This window comes from Microtus pennsylvanicus, chromosome 13 (genome assembly GCF_037038515.1).
Source record: "Microtus pennsylvanicus isolate mMicPen1 chromosome 13, mMicPen1.hap1, whole genome shotgun sequence".
Lineage (NCBI taxonomy): Eukaryota > Metazoa > Chordata > Mammalia > Rodentia > Cricetidae > Microtus > Microtus pennsylvanicus.
The window spans coordinates 26,831,693-26,850,429 of NC_134591.1; the positions used below are offsets into that span (position 1 = coordinate 26,831,693).

The 18,737-nt window shown below is 43.7% G+C and overlaps 1 protein-coding gene and 1 long non-coding RNA gene across 2 annotated transcripts in view; one reads left to right on the forward strand and one right to left on the reverse strand.

The window, feature by feature from the left end:
• Positions 1-1,212: 1,212 nt before the first annotated feature.
• LOC142833457 (uncharacterized) lies at positions 1,213-18,079 on the reverse strand. Its single transcript, XR_012907414.1, has 5 exons — positions 17,902-18,079; positions 14,349-14,531; positions 11,017-11,174; positions 4,267-4,424; positions 1,213-2,523 (listed from the first exon to the last, which is right to left on the reverse strand). It is a non-coding gene; the product is annotated as an uncharacterized LOC142833457 (long non-coding RNA).
• The window catches only part of Mtap (methylthioadenosine phosphorylase), a 43,789-nt gene continuing 43,090 nt past the window's right edge, over positions 18,039-18,737 (forward strand). The window contains exon 1 of the mRNA XM_075944880.1: positions 18,039-18,193. Within this exon, the coding sequence (XP_075800995.1) occupies positions 18,161-18,193 (33 nt within the window). The 5' untranslated portion in view covers positions 18,039-18,160. The remainder of the gene's footprint in view (positions 18,194-18,737) is intronic.

An 18,737-nucleotide genomic window follows, 5' to 3' on the forward strand; every position in this document is an offset into this window, starting at 1 on the left:
TGAAGAATTAGAGAAATGGCTCAGATGTTAAGATCACTTGTTGCTTTTGCAGAGGACCCAGGTTCAATTGCCAGCATCCACATGACACCTCATAACCACCCATAACTCTAGTTCCAGAGTTTCCAGTGCCCTCTAAGAGCACGAAGTACACATGTAGTACACAGACATGACTGAGAACAAGGTACTCTTTCCCATATAATAAAATATATAGGGCTGGAGAGATGGCTCAGAGGTTAAAAGCACTGCCTGCTCTTCCAGAGGTCATGAGTTCAATTCCCAGCAATCACATGGTGGCTCGTGGCCATGTATCATGAGATCTGGTGCCCTCTTCTGGTGTGCAGACATACATGGAGGTAGAATTTATTCATAATAAATAAATAAATTTTTAAAAATAAAATAAATGTTTAGGCCACCTGATATGGGATTCCCTTTATATGTTGTGAATATGTTTTATTATCATTGGATAATAAAGAAGCTGTTTTGGCCTGTGGCAGGGCAGAATAGAGCTAAGTGAGAAAACTAAACTGAATGCTGAGAGAAAGAAGGCAGAATTGGGTAGATGTCATGTAGCTGCTGAAAGAGAAAGACACGAGCTGCCAAACGGGAACCTTACCGGTAAGCCACGAGCCTCATGGTAAAATTTAAAATAATAGAAATGGGTTGATTTAAGATGTAAGAGGTAGCTATAAATATGATTAAACTATTGGCCATGCAGTGTTGTAATTAATACAGTTTCTGTGTGGTTATTTTGAGTCTGGGCAGCCAGGGAATGAACAAGCAGTCTCTGCCTACAACAACCCACCTCTGCCAATGCATTGGGTAGAAGAATCAATTTCACTAAAAGTGGGCTGGTCCTTTGTGTTTCTCATCCTCCCAACAACCCACAACAATGTTAAGCCATTTAACAAGCCATAATATTTTGTTTTACTAGATTTTTGTAACCTAATATAGATATTCTATATATATTATATATCCAGAGAGCGCAATGAGAGTAAGCCCACAAGTTGATATGTAACCTATTACCAAATTATAGCCTGCAACTTTCAGCAAGTGAGCTAAGAGAAATCTGAGTAGCTTTGAGTTTTCTGGGATTTTACAAATATTTCATTTAATATCCATATATTCACACAAAATGTTTTGATCAAATACACCCCCATTCCCTCCGATCCAACCCCTTCCCCACTATTTTTCCCTCCCAACCTTGTGTGTTCTTTTTTATTATTATTTAATGTCCACTGAGTCCATTTAATGTTGCCTTTAAATACAGTCCAAAGAACTGACACAAAGCACACATTTAAATTCCTGCATTTGAGCTTGCCTGATAGAACAGCCTGTTGTAATAGGCATTTGGGATTCTAGCACTGAATGTTAGAATCCAAGAACAATGTTTAAAATTTAAAACCCAGAACAATGAGTGGAGACAATAGAAAAGGTTGAAAAATCGCTTCATAAGTTTACAGTCTTTCTCTTGTGAGTCTAGACTTCAGATGGATGTGAGGCCTCACCTGCACAGAGCTGTCCCATAGTTTGGGGGCCAGGCTGCAGGCCCCACATGTGGCTCTCACACAAGGGACCACAGGCCTTACTCTGCTTCTAGTATCATGGTTTACCAAGCCCCAATTTACAGTAGTGTGAGAGTCGGGATAGTCTTTCCCAGAGAAAAGCACATCAATTGGTTATTCAATACCAATATCCAATACTGGAAAATAAGCATACAAGCATCATTATACGGACTGATTAGGTTGTACTTATGTATTCAGAGATATATGTGCATGTATACATATACTCATAACAACAATTAGTGGGAAAGAAGCTGTGAATTTGCAATAGAGCAAATAGGGATATATGGGAAGATTTGGAGGGAGGAGAGGAAAAGGGAAATGATAAAATTATGTTCTGGTCTCAAAAATAAGAGAAGTAATAAAAATGAAAGCAAAAGACAGTTGTTGGTTACTGAGACTGAATTAGAAAACTTCATTACTGTCCGTTAAACCCTGGGGCAGTTATTGTTTATGTCCATTTACTGTATGGTGAAAACTTGTCCAAATTCACACATCTAAGACAAGGACATTCCTCTCCCCCTTCCAAATTGGGCTGACCACTGCTATGTCTGCCTGGATCTACACTCCTGCTCCGAGTAACTAACACTAGCCACAGACCTTTAAAGCTGGGAGGAAATGACAAAGATCTTGCTCTTGCACAGGCAGGTTCTCTGTGCGTGTTTAGTGGATGATACATATAACTATCGAATTGGAATTTGTTTCTCAGAGAGGGGCTCAGCTCAGGAGCAGAGCCTTCCTCTCCCCACCAACCTGTATCACATAGACAGGTCTGCATCCAGATGTCAACATCATGCATCGTTTGGTTAAGCTCTGCTTCCCAGCTGTACATTGGCACAAGTATGCTATTGTAAAGGGGCATCTCACCTTGTCGTTAATGTAATTTACATGTAATTCAGCAGCTTTTGCGGGAAGCAGACTCATCTTCGTGATGTAGGCAACCTTCATGGAGTCACCTGAAGGGCTTGAAAGAGAAGACCGGCATCCACCAAAAAGTAAGATTTCCAGACTCTTTCGACTTAAGACTGTAGTATCAGCTCTTTTTCTGGCCTCTGAAATGTTGGCCTGAGCCAGGTGAGATGGCTCAGTGGGTAAAGGCACTTGCAGTGCAAGTAGGGCCACTTAAATTCAATCCCAGAGCCCATGTGCACATAGAATGAGAGAATCAGCTATACAAAGTTGTCCTCTAACCTTCCTGTAAGTGCTATGACATGTACACACACATAATAATAATAATTATAGTGATGACAATAAAAATTTTAACATAAATTAATTATATATAAATAAAATTTCGGCCTTCTCTGCAAATTTCAGACAACTCTCACAACCAAAACTAGATAAATGTACATAAATTTATATACACAAATATCATGTGTATCCACGTATACTATAGGTTCTATTGATTCTGATACACATTCTCTGTGCTTGTGTGCACACATGCCTCCTATTGTCTCTTTTTCTTGAAAACCCCAATATGTCTAGCATAACTCTCCCACTACAAACCAACCAGTGTTGTTACAGAATGCCATATCCCCTGGGAATCAACAAGTGCTCCAACCGAAGGCCAGAGATTAAATACAGAATTAGTTCATGGCTTTATCATTACCTTCCTGTCTCCCACTCCCTGGACTAAAGGGAATGGCAGTGAGATGCTTCACCCTGGTCTGCATCGTTCCACAATCTGATCCAAGCACAGCTGCTTCTGTTCTGCCTCTGGGAATTCCCAGGAGACCTAACCACAACTCACGATGGAAGCCCTTGGGTATGTCTATAGTCAATCCAGTTGAAAATAACACCTCTCCTCTACGGAGTCATATATGACCCCCAAATGAGAACTTACCTTTACTATTAAGAGCAAATTTTAGATATAAGGCTCATCCCACATGAAATATTCTACCACCTTTAATAAATGCTGTGTTGTAGCAGCCCCCCTCCCTTCTTAAACACATGAATTTCCTTTCCTCCTTTTCCAGACAGATCCATATCAGTATCTGAATTGTAGTTCTACAGTTTCAACTCCAGCGGAGTCATCTGTTGATGTTTCAAGGATTTGCCAAACTAGAAGAGGACTTCGTCTAAAAGGGCTTACATCCATCGAAAAGTAATAAAAGCACACTTGGCAGAAAACTGGATCACTCTTCCACTACGATATCAGAGGTTACAGTTTCCAAAGAACAGAATCTATTGTCTAAGAAAATTTGGCAGTAAAATATAATGACCCTCAATTGCCCTTACACATAAACAGTCATAGTTTAACATGAAACTTTCATTAAAAGATTATAACAATTTATTATCTCTTCCTTCAATTTATCCTCCAGACAAAACTATAAATCAGAAGACTGTAGGATCTGCTGACTACACAGCACCCATTTCCTGGATGTCCAATGGAATAAAAACAGCACTCATTAGAGAAATATAGAAAAATCAGAGATGCCAAAGCGTGTAGGATTCAGGGTTACACAGACTGCTGAATGGGATGGGAACAGTCTGGGGCCAGAAGGACACTGGGTGTCATACGTGGATACTGTGCTAGATTACACAATGAAAGCACCGGACAGTCCAACTTTCCTGCAAATCCTAAAAGAATGTTTTCCTACTTAAAAGATACCAAGTTTCAAATGTTGACATTTCTTTTGTGAACGGGTGTGTGTGTGTGTATATATATTTGCATTTGTATGAGCACATTTGTGAGCTGGTGCGTATTCACCTTTGCACAGACATGGAGAAGCCTGAAGTGGATGTCTCACATCTTGTTCACTCGTTCTCCACCTCGTATACTGAAGCGGGGTCTCTCAGTTGAACTCAGAGTTCACCGATCATCTAGTCTAGCCGGCCAGTTTTGCCCCAGGCATCCACTGCCTCTGCCTGGGAATGACAGGTAGAACCACATCCACTCAGCTTTTACATGGGTTCTGGTAATCCGAACTCCTGTCCGCAAACTTGCCCAGCAAGGGCTTAATCCACTGAGTCACCTCCCCAGCCCAACATTATTTTTTTAAAAAGCACTGGATAAGCCAAAGAAAACTTTTCTATTTCAAAAACTCTACCCAGGCCCTACCGCAACGCAGCAGTCTAACCTCTGGTCACGTGTCTCAGCAGCCTCTAAATACACAGCGCATGTGCAGATCGCTCCACTAGGGGCAGTTCTGCAAACATAAAATGCTGCACCACGCTGTGGTGTCCTCAGTTTCCCTCCTCTAGCCTGGCTTCAGTCACATGCCTGAAAGTCCTACTTTGCCCCTTTCTTATCTATGAACATGTAGAAAGTCTCTCTCACCTCTAGCTGGGCTAACCTTAACCATCCTTTGTGCTCCTCGGCTGCGATCTCTAGAGCTCCCGAATTCACCCGTACATGATATTTTGTTCTTATTTAACTGACACGTGCTAAAAGCCATGAGCTTCCCCAAAGTAGGGGAAGTGCTTTTTCATCCTCCATATTCACAACTCTCTCTCTCTCTCTCTCTCTCTCTCTCTCTCTCTCTCTCTCTCTCTCTCTCTCTCTCTTCTCTCTCTCTCTCCTTACTTTTTTTAAGACAGGGTTTTCTGTTTAGCCCTAGCTGTCCTGGAACTCACACTATAGATCAAGCTGCCCTGAAACTCAGAGATCCACCTGCTTCTGCCTCCCAAGTGCTGGGATTAAAGGCACGCGCCACCACCGCCAGATCATATTCACAACTCTCTATGCAGCTCCTGCTCTATAGCATTGTCACCACCACCACTGTGACATGTGCTTATAGGATCCAAGTGTCTCACCCTAGCTCTATTACCCTAGTTCTGCAGATGACGAAGCAATAGCTCAATGTGATGAGCTTCAGTAGCACACAGACAGCATCAGAGACCACGGTTCTAGGCCAGGCTTCTACATCACACACACTTCCTCCCACACGAACAGTGAATCCAATCCAATCCAAAGCAAACTCCCTAGTGCCTGGCCATTCTCCAACATGGTTAGTCCCTTTCTTGCACGTCTTTCAGTTGATAATCCAATATAAACCTCAGCAACAGTCTTCGCAGGAGTGATTTCATGACAATAGAGTTCAAAGACTAACCCCAGCTAGCCTTCCTGAATCCACCCTCACCTGACTCAAACTCTGTGGAAACAAGCCCGAGAGGCCTGACCCTCTGCTAACCCCACTAGGCAGTTGCTTTGGAGGCAAACAGCAGTTTAACCAAACACGACCTCTTGTTTGTTCTAGCGCCCTTTGTCATCACAGTGACATTCAAGTCCGGCTACTCAGGAGAAATCAAAGAGTGAAGGCTGAGGGTTTGGGGGTTTGGGGATTTGGGGGTTTGCTTGTTTGTTCTGTTTTTTGTCATACATAAAAATGCAACTGCATGCCTTTCTTCCTTTTCAAGCAGGTATTACTTATCTACATGACTGGTGGAGCTAAAGAGAAACCTGGTGCAGGTCTGGCCTCTGCAGTTTGAAGTTTCAGGTCAAGGGCGGTCACTCTCAGAAACCAGTGAGTCTGCATTTCCCTTTGTGCTACAAGCGTTTGTACTTCAGACATGGTTCTTGTTTTATCTGATTACAAATATCCAACTAAAGCAGTTCAGTGTTTAGAGAAGGTGAAGACCTGAGAATGTCGAGTCCTCGGTTGACACTTGAGTAATGTAGCCAGGGACAAGGAGGAAGTCAGTCCACACTAGAGCATTGTGTCTGTGCACTGTCTCTCTCTCTGGCTTATGCCTGTGAACTAGCTGGTGACAATCTGATACACGATTGTTCTAAACGTTTGTGGCAAAGCATAAACGACTCCCATCAATCACAGGCCATCTTTTATAAGGCTCAAACTTGACTTTTGCCATTTTTGTTGTCACTTGCTTCAAAATGAATTATGTGTTTGTGGTTAAGATTCTACATCTCTTTGTTTTGCCCTTGCAACATAAAATGTTTAATCTTCTGTTTCTCAATTTACTCCTCTAGTTTTTAAACAAAGTTTCATTTCCTAGTCGTGTTTTATTTCTCCCTCAAAATCTGGTTTTATATTCCTGACTCGGGAGCAATGCTGCCACCTGCTGACCACTGATATATAGCGCCTTATGACCTTCGGTCAGGCTGGGTAAAGACCCGTGTACGGGAACATCATCCTACAACTAGCTGAAATACATTACAAAGCTTACATAACATTCACTGCTTTAGAGCCAGCCTTTAGGTTTGGCACTTTTCACACTCTTTCTATCTATCTTCCTCTCTCTTTCACACAGGAAGCCAATATTAATGAAGTGCTAGACTATGTTGAAAGCCCATTACTGAGAGGAGGGGGGGAAAAAAGCACGCTTTACTGCCCCCTGCTGTTCAGGCTCCATAGCATTTCCCGTTTTTTATTTTTGACTGACATGAAGTAATAGCATGTTTGGAGCTACAGTGTGGGATGTGTTGATGCACCAGACAGGGGTAGTGATCATATCAGTATGACTGGCGTGTCTACCATGCCGACATTTGTCAATTCTCTGTTAAGGACATTTAAAGTCCTCTCTCGAAGCAGTTCTGAATTATTTGATTCATTACCCTCTTGTGTTGTAGAACATCAGAGGCCATTTCTCCAAACCATCTGCACCCCTCTACACGTTAAACCAAAACCAAAATAATCAAAGGGTCTTTTCATCTTTTCAATTATTCATTTGGTGAATGAATATAAACTATGCTGAGTCTCTGAACCATTCATGATGACTGAGTTTCAAAATTGGGGTCAATGTGGGAAAAGGAAAAATTCAAGATAGGATTACATGGAGCTAGGTTTCCAGTGTTCCTAGAGTGACCCATTCAGTGCCTGGAGACAGGAAAAAGGACAGGAAGAAATAAGATGGGGAGACGAAAGGAAGGAGGTGGCAGGAAAGAGGAGGAGGGGGGAAGGGTAAGACATCATGTGTCAATCATGGAGAGGACCGCTTGATGCTTCTTTTTAAGTTAAGTGCATTAAACGCGTGAAAGTGATATACTAATTCATGAGCATAAAAGTCTTTCCATCTTCCTCAGTTTCTTGTTTCGGTGTTTTAGTTTTCATCATAGGGAACTTTTGACTTCTTGGTTAGGTTTATTCCTAGGTATTTTATTTTTAAGCCATTATGAACAGAAATTTTTCCTGGTTTTTTTCCCCCTCAGCAAATTCACTACTGGTATATAGTTGACTTCTGTGTGTCTATTTGTATCTTGAACCGTGGCCTGGAAGTATTTATCAAATCTGAGAGCTTTCTAGTACAGTCTTTAAGTGTATTGAGTATGGGATCACACGTTGCTTTCTTCCTTTCCTTCTCTTTCTCGTCTGATTGCTATAGGTAAGACTCTGAGCATTATGCTGAATAAGAGTGGAGAATGACACCCTTCCCTTCCTGATTTTAGAGGAAATGCTCTCACTTGTTCACTATATAGTATAAAGCACCTTGGATGCAGACTCTGCTATGTTGAGATGTTTCTTCTATTCCTAGCTTCTTCAGTGCTTTTGTCGGGAAGGTATTTTGAACTCTGTCAACGGCCTCTCCTGCCCTTATTGAACCATTAGGTGGCTTCTGTCCCATAAGCCTGTTTATACCATGCCTTACAAGTACTGAAGAGATCTGCTCCCGGCAGCCCAGGGCTATTTTTCCACTACTTTTCCATGTGCACTTCACTGGTGGAGCCTGAGGAATATAACATGGGAGGAAACAAAAATTCAGAGAAATCTGAGGTTTCAGTGAGACAGGATTCAGTCTGAAGTTTCCAGAGAGATTCAGCTTGAGGATTTGAAGAGACAGGATCGCCCCTTCGGTCTGAGCATTGGCAGAGAGGGAAGAACTCTCTAGCAGTTGGCTGTTCTCCTCTGATCCTTCAGTTTTCACCCCTGATAGCTGACTCTGAGTTTTTATTATTAAGACCAATTATAATTTGTGTTAAAATTTGGCTTCTTTTCCATTAATCTATGGTCTTTTTCTCTGTACTTCTCAAGTATCCAGTCAATCTAGACAAATTTCTAAGGTTCTTTCTCTCACTGAGAGTCTATTTTTTTTAATTCTGGTTTAATTCTGGTTTTCTTCTTTTTAAGAGTGTATAAAATGACAACATGGTCACTCCATTGTATGGTCAAGAGAAGGCTTTATTGTAGATATGAGAGAGGGGGGAGAGAAAGAAAGAGAGACTAGCCTAGAGGCTTCTGGAAGAGTCCAGAGCAGAGAGAGAAAGTAGACTGAACATGGCCAGCAGATTGTACCTGACCAGGGCATGGAGAAAACATAGTGAAAGAGAGGAACAAGGAGGTGGTGGAGAATAGTAGGGTTATAAGAAGAATTAGTAGCTATGGGAAAGAAAGCCCCTGAGCTGGAGGGAGTTTAGGGTAGAGAGGAGGCAAGAAGGGCTAGGATGCTAGCATGGATTCTGAAATGTGTGCAAGGGACTCATGATACTGAGGGAGCCTGGGGGTCAGCATACACTTTGATATGCTAATAGGCATAACAGAGAGTCATATGTTCTTTCTGCCAGAGATAATGGAAATTAATCCTTTTGGTAGATGGGAAATGGCTTCACACGTTCCTGAGGAATGCTGGATTTTAACTAACCACCAGAAATCCTCCTACAGTCCAGGTTGAGGTCAATTTGGGATATTTGGCCTGCCTATTGGAGCTTAGGGAATTGGAGCTTTCTTTGGACCTGACAAAGAGAGGTACCTTCTAACCTTCCATCTTACCCAGAATTCTATTATTCGTGTGTCAGGGAGAGAGGGGTATATAGTTTTTTGTTTGTTTGGTTGGTTAGTTAGCTGCACTCTGCAACCTGGGATGGCCTGGAACTTACCTGGAATGCAGCTTAAGCTGGCTTTGATCTCCAAAAAGTCCTCCTACCTCAGCCTCCTAAAGGTTGTAATTTCGTGGGGACATTTTCTACTACTCTGCAATACTTAAACATTAACAAATTTCACTACAACTATGTAGGGTTAAGCCCAGCCTTAGGGGGCGTGTCCACCTCGGGCTAATGTTTACCTATAAATTTGCAGGGCATGCGCCCAGCTGCCCCTTCTGCTGCCTGTTCTCCACAGGAACCGTGGTACTGTAAGTCTATTTCCCCATTAAAGCTGTATATATTTTTTACAATCTGTCTGCATTCATTTACGCCGCTACACAACTACTATGGGACAATGGTCTTGTACCCTATAAAGATTTGTCGCTTGTATTGGTTTAATAAAATGCTGACTGGCCAGTAGCCAGGCAGGAATTATAGTCAGGGAAAACAGAGCAGGAGAATTCTGGGAAGAGGAAAGGCTTAGGCTGCAGTCATCACTCAGACACAGAGAAAGCAAGATGAGAATGACTCACTGATAAAAGGTACCAAGCCACATGGCTAACACAGACAAGAATTATGGGTTAATGTAAGATGTAAGAGTTAGCTAAAAATATGCCGAAGCAATTGGCTAAACAGTGTTGTAATTAGTATAGTTTCTGTGTAATTATTTCAGCTCAGATCTGGAAGGAAGGAAATGAACAAGCAGCCTCCACCTACACACAACCTCAACCTTATCCCAGGTTACCCTTTCCACCTTCTTGCCTTTATTTAAGTTGTATCTATCTTCTCTCCAAACAGTTTTCTTGACGTGTATTTTTTTAATTTATTTTATTTTATGTGCATTGTGTTTTGCCTGCATACATGTCTGTGTGAAGATGCCAGATCCTCTGGAGCTGGAGTTACAGGCAATTGTAAACCACCATGTAGGTGCTGGGAATTGAACTCAGGACCTCTGGAAGAGCAGCCAGTGCTCCTAACCGCTGAGCCATCTCTCCTGAAGTGAGTATTACCCCTCTCCTGACTTACCACGGGACAATGGTAAGGACAGCATTCACCTGGTCCCCCTCTGCTCATTCAAGACCAGTGTGCCTCTATAACCTTCATAACTAATAATATTAAGGACAGCTCAGCCTGCAGCATGCTATACCTCTTGCCCCAAATTGAACCAATCACAGCAAGCTAGAGAGGCTATGACTGCGGATAGCGCACACACATAGATATTCTCTTCCCCATCTGATTATCTCACTCAGCTGCCCACTTCCTGTATCATGCTGTAACTTTTCAGTACAGAACTGACTACTCATTAAAAAGCTTGATCTCACTGGCTTCCCTCTGGGACCTCCTTTCTTTCCACGTTCCATATCGAAGCCTAGCCATACTGTTCTTAGATTTCTCTCAGTCCTCCTGTTCCTAGACCCTCACTTCACTTTACCAACCACTCAACTTCCTCCTGGCCTCATTGTTCTCCTGCAAGCCTAGAGTCTTGTGATTGATAACATGAATTTGTACTTCCCCAAACAGCAAAGTGGTATCACTTTAGACTCGTGGTCCCTAATCTGACATGCCATGCATCTACCATTTTTCCCTTACCTAATTATGTATCCCCTATCTCCTATTTTGTTTAGAAAATGGGGCCACCAGAACTGGCCTCCATGATGTTCTCTCCACAACTGTTTTTGAATATTTTAGGGTTTTTACTCTTACCTTCTTTTTTGTAGATTCAAGTCTCTTATATCTTGTAGATTCAAGATATAAGAAAATGATCTCCAAAATTGCTTCTGATTCCATTTTTCTGGGGTCCTGTGGGATCTCAGCTTCCAGGTTGGTTTCATATAATTTTTTCTCCATAGGTTTATTCCTTCCTGCATACAAATATGTTTGAAACTCTGATCATTGAAAGGGGAAAATTCCATCCCACTGACTCCCTGTCTTCTGGTCATACCCTAATATCCTCTCTTTTTTTTTATTTCATGTATATGGTGGGTTATCTGCATGTTCCTCTCTTTTTATTAAAACTATATAGAAAGGAGTCTGGATGCATAAAGCGCTATTTATAAATATCTGGGCTATACATGGAAAGATGTCTCAGTGGTTAAGGGTACTTACTCCTCTTCCAAAGGACCCAGGTTTGGTTCCCTGCACTCACATAGCGACCAACAACTCCCCATAACTCCAGTCCCATGCAGGAAAAACACTTATACATTTAAAATTAAAAAGAATAAAGATGTTTGGGTTTAGTGCCTTCCTATATGCCAAAGATAAAAGGACTGAAAAAGAAATCAGGAAATCAACACCTTTCACAATAGCCTCAAGTAAATAAATAGCTTGGAATATGCCTAGCCAAGGGGGAGGGGGGAACCCTCTAAAATATAAAATTTAAAACAATAAGGAAAGGTAGTAGAGAAAACAGAAAGACAGCCTCCCATGTCCATGGACTGGAAGGATTAATATTTGAAAGTGGTCATTCTACCAAATGCAATCTACAGACTTAACCCTCATCAAATCCTAACACAATTCTTCACAAAAAAAATTTTTTTAAACAATCATAAAATTTGTATAGAAGCAGAAAAGAGCCCAGAGAGGCAAACAAGCCTGAACAATAAAAACTCTGCTGGAGATATCATCATACCTGATTGCAAATGATACTACAGAGGCATGGTAGTAAAAATAGCATTATATTGGCACAAAAACTAGACATGTGGGTCAATGGAATAGAAGTGAGGACCCAGACGTAAGTCCACATGCCTACAGCCACCTGATTTCTTTTTTTCCTTTTATATGGAATGATTTCTTGTATATAAAGATGCCAAAATCATAGTTAAGAGAAAAGATGGCATCTTTAACAAATGGTATTAAGAAAACTATCTACATGTAGAAAAATGAAACTTGATCTTTCTTTCTCAGCCTTACACAGATTGGTTCCATAGGGATTAAAAATCTCAAAGTCAACCCTTGAATTTCTAGAAGAGTAGGGAGTACGGGTTACAATGTACACTAAGGTAAGAACTTTCTGAATAGACTCCAGGTGACCCAGATATAAGATCAACAATCAACAAGTGGAATTTCAGAACACTAAGATGCTTCTGTGTTGCAAAAGGCAGGAAACTGTTAAGGCGGCCTACATAATGGAGGAAGATAACAATCTTTGCCAACTATACACCTGACAGATGGTCAGAGTCTAGAATATACTACGAGCTCCAAAGTTAAACACCATGAAAAAAAAAACAAACAACCCAATTAAATCCTATGGAACTGAACACAGAGTCCTCAAAAGAAAAATATAAATGACTAAAAAATATTTGAAAAGATATCCTCACCCTTAAATTATCAGGGAAATGCAGATAAAACTATTCTGAGATTTTTTTTTTCTTAACCACTGTCAGAATAGCTAAAATTTTAAACCAAACCAACAAAAATGATAGTTAAAAAAAAATGAAGGAAATAAAGAACCCTCATGCACTTTGGCATGAGGAGTTAAAGTTGGTGCAGACAGGATGAAAATCAGGGTGGTGGTTCCTTGGAAAACCAGAAATAGATCTACACCATGACTCAAATATACCACTCCTGGACATATAGCCAGAAGACTATTTCCTACTCCAGAGACACATGCTCATCTGAGTTTGTAGCTGCTCTACTCACAATAGCTAGAATGTGGAAACAGTCAAGATGTCCATCACATGAATAATGGATAATGAGGATATAGTACACATATAAATATTTGTATATAATAACATGGATTTATATATAAAGATCTCCTTATAGGGTCAGAGCAGACCTGAGGCAGCAAACTCCACAAGAACAGGACTGAGCCAGCGACCTGGGCGGGAGCAGGAGCAGATCCAGATCAGGGACATTTTTGTGGAGGCAGGACTGAGCCGGCCACCTGGGCCAAAACAGGTCTGAGACAGAAAACCCCACAGGAGCAGGTTCAGGGGGGCCAGAGATAGAGACCACTGTGGGTCCTGGTGTGAATCTGAGACCTTCGAAGGAGTAGACTTGAGCTAGGACCCTTGCAGGTCTGGGCATGAGTCTGGGACCTCTGAGGGAGTAAGCCTGAGCCAGGTCCTCTGCAGGTCTGGGCGCACCCACGTCTGGAACCTCCGAGGGAAAAGATCAGAGCTAGAGACCTTTTCAGGACCAACCCCCAAGCCAGGGACCTCCTCAGGAACAGATCCAGACCAGGGACATTTAAAGAAACAGGTCTGAGCCAGCAGCCTAGACCAGAGCAGGCCTGAGACAGCAAACTCCACAGGAGTGGAGCAAACCCTGGGAGCACTGAGTGACTCCAGGAACACAGAGTGACCAACAGGATAACCAGAACTGTGGCCCTGACTGTAGATGAGGAAAAAACATCTGAGCCTTGGATGATATGACACAAATCCAGAAATACAAACGTCCCATATTCTCACTCTTGAGTGGATCTTATCATAGAATCCTTAGATTTGTCTGTTGCGTTTGGAGTATATGTAGAATCCAGGAATCAAGAACGAGATCTTTTTTTTTTTTTTTGGTTTTTTTCGAGACAGGGTTTCTCTGTGGTTTTGGAGCCTGTCCTGGAACTAGCTCTTGTAGACCAGGCTGGTCTCGAACTCACAGAGATCCACCTGCCTCTGCCTCCTGATCATTGGTGGGGAAGGAAAAGAAAGATCTTAAGGGAGTGGACAAAGTAGAGCATAGGTGTTGTAACTGGGAAAAGAGGAATACTGGGGAGGGATACTTACGTGGAGGGATGAGAGGGTAGGGCAAAGAAGGGGGCAGAGGAGGGATAATAACACTGGGAATGTTTGGAAAAGTCATGTGTAAGCCTAAACATATATATATATGTATAAACATTCATATATATACATATATGTTCATATAAAGAGTTTAATTAGTTACCTACATAAGGGGTTATGCTCATCCAGGAACCATGGGTTGCCAAATAAAACTCTCGATGCCAGGTGTAGGATACCTCCCCTTGAGTTGTTTCTCAGAGGTGTCCCAGTGACCCCCCCCCCAAACAATATAAACTATGATCATTGCTTTGGATTGCTCACCAGAACTTGATCCTAGGACCCTATTGCTGAAGACTCCACATGAAGGACATGGAGAAATCAAGCTGTTGGTGATCAGGAAACTTTCCCCCTGCCAGCTCGCTTTCATAGGACCAGGTTCCATGTAAGTTGTTGGGGGGGGAGGGGCGGGAGGTCGTCATCAACAGTCTCACTCAGCTGTGAACCCTGTGAAATGTAAGAATGACTGATGACAAAACATGCCCATGAGGGCAATGGTGGCGCAGTGTTATGGTGATAACCAACTACTTTCAGGTAGAATGTAAAGCCCACTCCACAGGAGGAAATACATTAATGAATCTGTAAATACTGCCGAGAACCCATCCCCAGGGGAGAACCAATTACTTTCTGCTACCTGAACATAGATTCAAACTGTCCTCTTAATTGTCCTCTAGTGCTCCTCTAAGACCTGGTAAGGAGTCTTTGTGCAGTGGATGTTGGTGAACATGGAAACTTGCAACTGGTCAAAGCACAGAGACGAGTGTCAGGAGAGCGCTTAGTTACTAATGGGACGCCTATATTAAATCCTCTCCCCAAGGCCCAGGGACTATCACAGAAGAGGGAAAGGAAGGATTAAAACAGCCAGAGGTCAGGAAGGACCAGAGCAAAGCAATGTCTCCTGGACAATGACAGGACCACAGCAGTCATGAGCTCACAGCAGCTGTGGCTGTCTGCATAAGGCCTGCATGGATGTGATCAAGCCAGTCCACAGCTGAGCATGGAGCAGCGAGGGTGTTATGATCCCCCACTGACACCTGAGGATCTAGGGATAGCTAATAGCTTCTGGGGGAGACAGTCAGTTTTCTTTAAGGGTATGGTTCCCGGCAGATTGACTAGGCTACAGTGGGTGGCCTCACGCCCAGGATTATATGGGCAGCACAAGCTGGAGGTGATAGCTAAGGAATAAAAGAGATAGCATGAAGTTGTGGGGTTGGGAGGCGGAAGTAGGCCTGGGAGGAGCTGGGGAGACGTGAACATGATCAAAACACACTGTGTGGAATTATCAAAGAATTAATAAAAATATTTTAGAGATATTCGGATTTTTAAGTATGTTCATTTATTTCTACTGGGAACAAATCAGAGCTGAACCAAACTAGACTGATGGTAATCCCATGATTATCCTAGCATAGAGATTCATTTGTAATGGGAACCAAATTTCCTCAGTCAACGGTTCTCGGTCACTATCTGGTTGTATGGAGAATTTAGCCAGGACACAGCACCTGGGGACTACATGAGTGATTTCATCCATGTCACACATGGAGGCATAGGGTCTTTCCAGAGTTTTATCAGTTAGGGAGCTCTATTTCACATACTTTGTAGTGACTTTGTCATTTACCTCAACTTTGAGACAAATATTCTCTCTCTCGGCCTGATTTGAATACGTGTACTAACCAGCATCACCATCTTGGATTCCTCTTGATGTTTCCACCTGACCATACCTCTAAAGTCATTGTAACGTTATGTCATTTGATTTAGTAGTTTGGTTATCCTGAATGTGTTGTTTTTCGGGCTCCAAACATTTTTTTTTAATCCTAAGAATAAAAGTTCCTGTCCACAGAGAACAGAACTGGACCAAGATGCAAGAGTCTACCGACTTCTTGAACTCTCCAATGCAAGCAGCCCTCTCAGGGCCTCCAGATACCCCCTGTGCTCCCCGCCCCCTCCTTCATGCAGTCAGGTCTCCAAATGTCCCCAGGCTCCACAGTGCACCCAGGCTTCCAATATTACCCATCTCCCTCAGGTGTACCATGCCTCCCATGGCTCCCCAGTCTTTCCATGATCCTCATTGCCCTCCAGCACTCAGACAGCAGTGGCAGGAACACAACCTGTCAGCAAGGAGCAGCATCAGCTCAAAAAGCAATTGAAAAAGTATGAGTACCCAACCCATGATTTCTCCTGCCAGTAGCAGTTAGGATTAGCCAGACCGATCACCAGGTCCAGCGTTGGTCCAAGGATCTACATAGCTTCAGGCAGCATCTGCACTCACAGAAGATGAGATACTCTGAGTGGAATTGCTCTCACCTCAAAGAGTGCATGAGAATTTATTTTAGATTCAAGCATGAATGGCCATGACAGGGAATACAGATTTAGTTTAACCCAAGTATCATGTTCCAGGACAGTAACAGTTTCGCTGAGTTTTTATAGGGGCAGAACAAAGAAAATCATACAGGAAGATACTTTGAATACATTTGTGAGAACAGGTACCTGAGTTGCAAAGCAGAGAAGTCTGCATATGCTAACTGGTGATTCTTAGCTTTGGAGATTATTGGTGGACTAGCTTTGTACATCCCCAGATTTACCCACTAGTCACAGGATGGTAAGACACACAGAGAGTTAGGCAATATATACTACTTAGTGGAGCAAAACAGCCCAGAATAATTTGGCTCCGAACCTGCAACTTTCCAACTCTTCGTAGTCACCGAAGTTCTGAGCCTGGTAGAAGGTAATGTACCGGGTACTTTTTCTCTGGGAACTTCACTTAACACTGGTGAAAGGAAGAAGACGGAATTTCCCTCCTTGACTCACATCCCAACCTCAGGGTAATTTGTAGCATTTCTGTATCTCAGGGACCACCCTTAAGAGATAGCTGTCACCCAGAGCTGGAGAGATGGTTCAGGGGTTTGGAGCACCCATAGCTCTTGCAGAGGTAAATTCGGTTTCCAGCATCCATATCAAGGGGTTCACAGTCGCTTAGAACTCCAGCTGAAAGCTGGATTCTGCAGGCGCGCGCACCACACACACACACACCTGCAGGTATGTGCACACTCATACATACACATAAGTAAATAACAAAATAAATCTTTAAAAAAAATGTCAGCTGCCTCCCAGCACTTTGTTTGGGGCAGTTTACTGCATCAAAGGCTGTATATACTGAATCATCGTAGTGGACAAGGGATGGGCCGCTGAACTGAGTATCCAGGGCAAGGTCGTGGAGATGAGAGTGGTTCCTGCTAGTATTGCGTCATTCTGAATTCTGCTATATTGTGTGCTGTCCTGGCATAGGAAGTTTTGATTGTATTTGTTTGTTTTATTGGACTGAGGGCTGAAGCTTGGGCCTCCTTGGATGCGAAATACCAAGTCCCCCCCCCCCTTTTTTTTCTTTTTGAGATAGGCTCTTAATAAAGCTCAGGGTGGCCTTGAGCTCACTCTGTAGCTAAGCCAGACCTTAAATTTGCCACACTGCTGCTGGGATTACAAATCTGCACCACTAGGCGCTGTAGGAAGTATTAAGAATGCGTCTTGCCTGGTGTTGGGGCAGAGTCGTGCCTCCTTAAAGGCCTCCCGCCAAAGTGAAGATGAATAAACCAGTTTGTATGTAAATCAGAGCGCAGGGGGCGGGAATCTCAGCTAGCACCCTTCAGCTTCCCTTCGCCCACCCAAAAGCCCGACTGGAATGCGGCAGGGCCTGGTTTTACAGCCCAGGTCACCGAGGCAGTCAATTCAGAGCAGAGCTGAAGTACTGCGCCACCTCACGGAGTTCTTATGAAAGAGTTAAAAGACAAAGTGCCACGCACGTCCTAAGTGGCTTCATTTCTACCTTGATCAAGGACCCGCCAACACGCTGCAAGATAAGAGAGAAGCGCCGAGAACCCGAAAAGTCTGCAAAAGGGTCGGGAGGCGGGAACCTGATTTGAGGAGGAGGGTACCAAGAGAGCAGCCAATCCCACGCTCCCCGGGAGGAAGAGGAGGAGCCAGGGTCCCAGGGCCCCCGCTCTGCTCACTCCCGCGCGGCGCCGGGTCTGCAGCCTTCTCCCGGTTCAGCGTTCCCGCTCATAGACAACTCCCCTGGTGCAGACATGGCCTCGGGCGCCGCCTGTGCGCCGGTGAAGGTGAGATCACCCTACGAGCTGCAGATAGGCCCTCCCTGCCGGGTACCCTCTCTCCCCTCCGCAGCGGCCGCGCCTCCCGGCTGTGTCCCCCAACCCGAACACCCCCAACCCCCGCACGGCGGCGGAGAGGCGCGGGGGCACGGCATTCGCCCCCAGCGCACTCCAGTGTCCCCCAGCCTTTAGACTCATCTGCATCCCTGCCCCACGGTGGTAGCCGGTGGTCTGGTGGGGGTCGATGGGTGGGCTGCTCCCCGCTACCACCCTTCCTCAGTACCACTCCCCTCTGGAGATGCTCCAGGCGGGAGCTGACACGTGGCCCGGCTGCGGCTCTTGTCCCTCCTGCCTTGCGGGATTTGCGCTTCCGCTCTCTTGACTCGTCCCACGTGGGAGAGCTGTACACTTGCTCTTTTGCACGCGTCTGGCTCCCCCACCCCCGCTCCAAACTTAGATTTCTCTTCGCTTTGTTTTACTCCGGTAGCGCAGAGCTGTGGGTGCTCCAAGACTTTTCTAAATACTGAAGAGGAGTGCTGACCTCGTGTTAGGG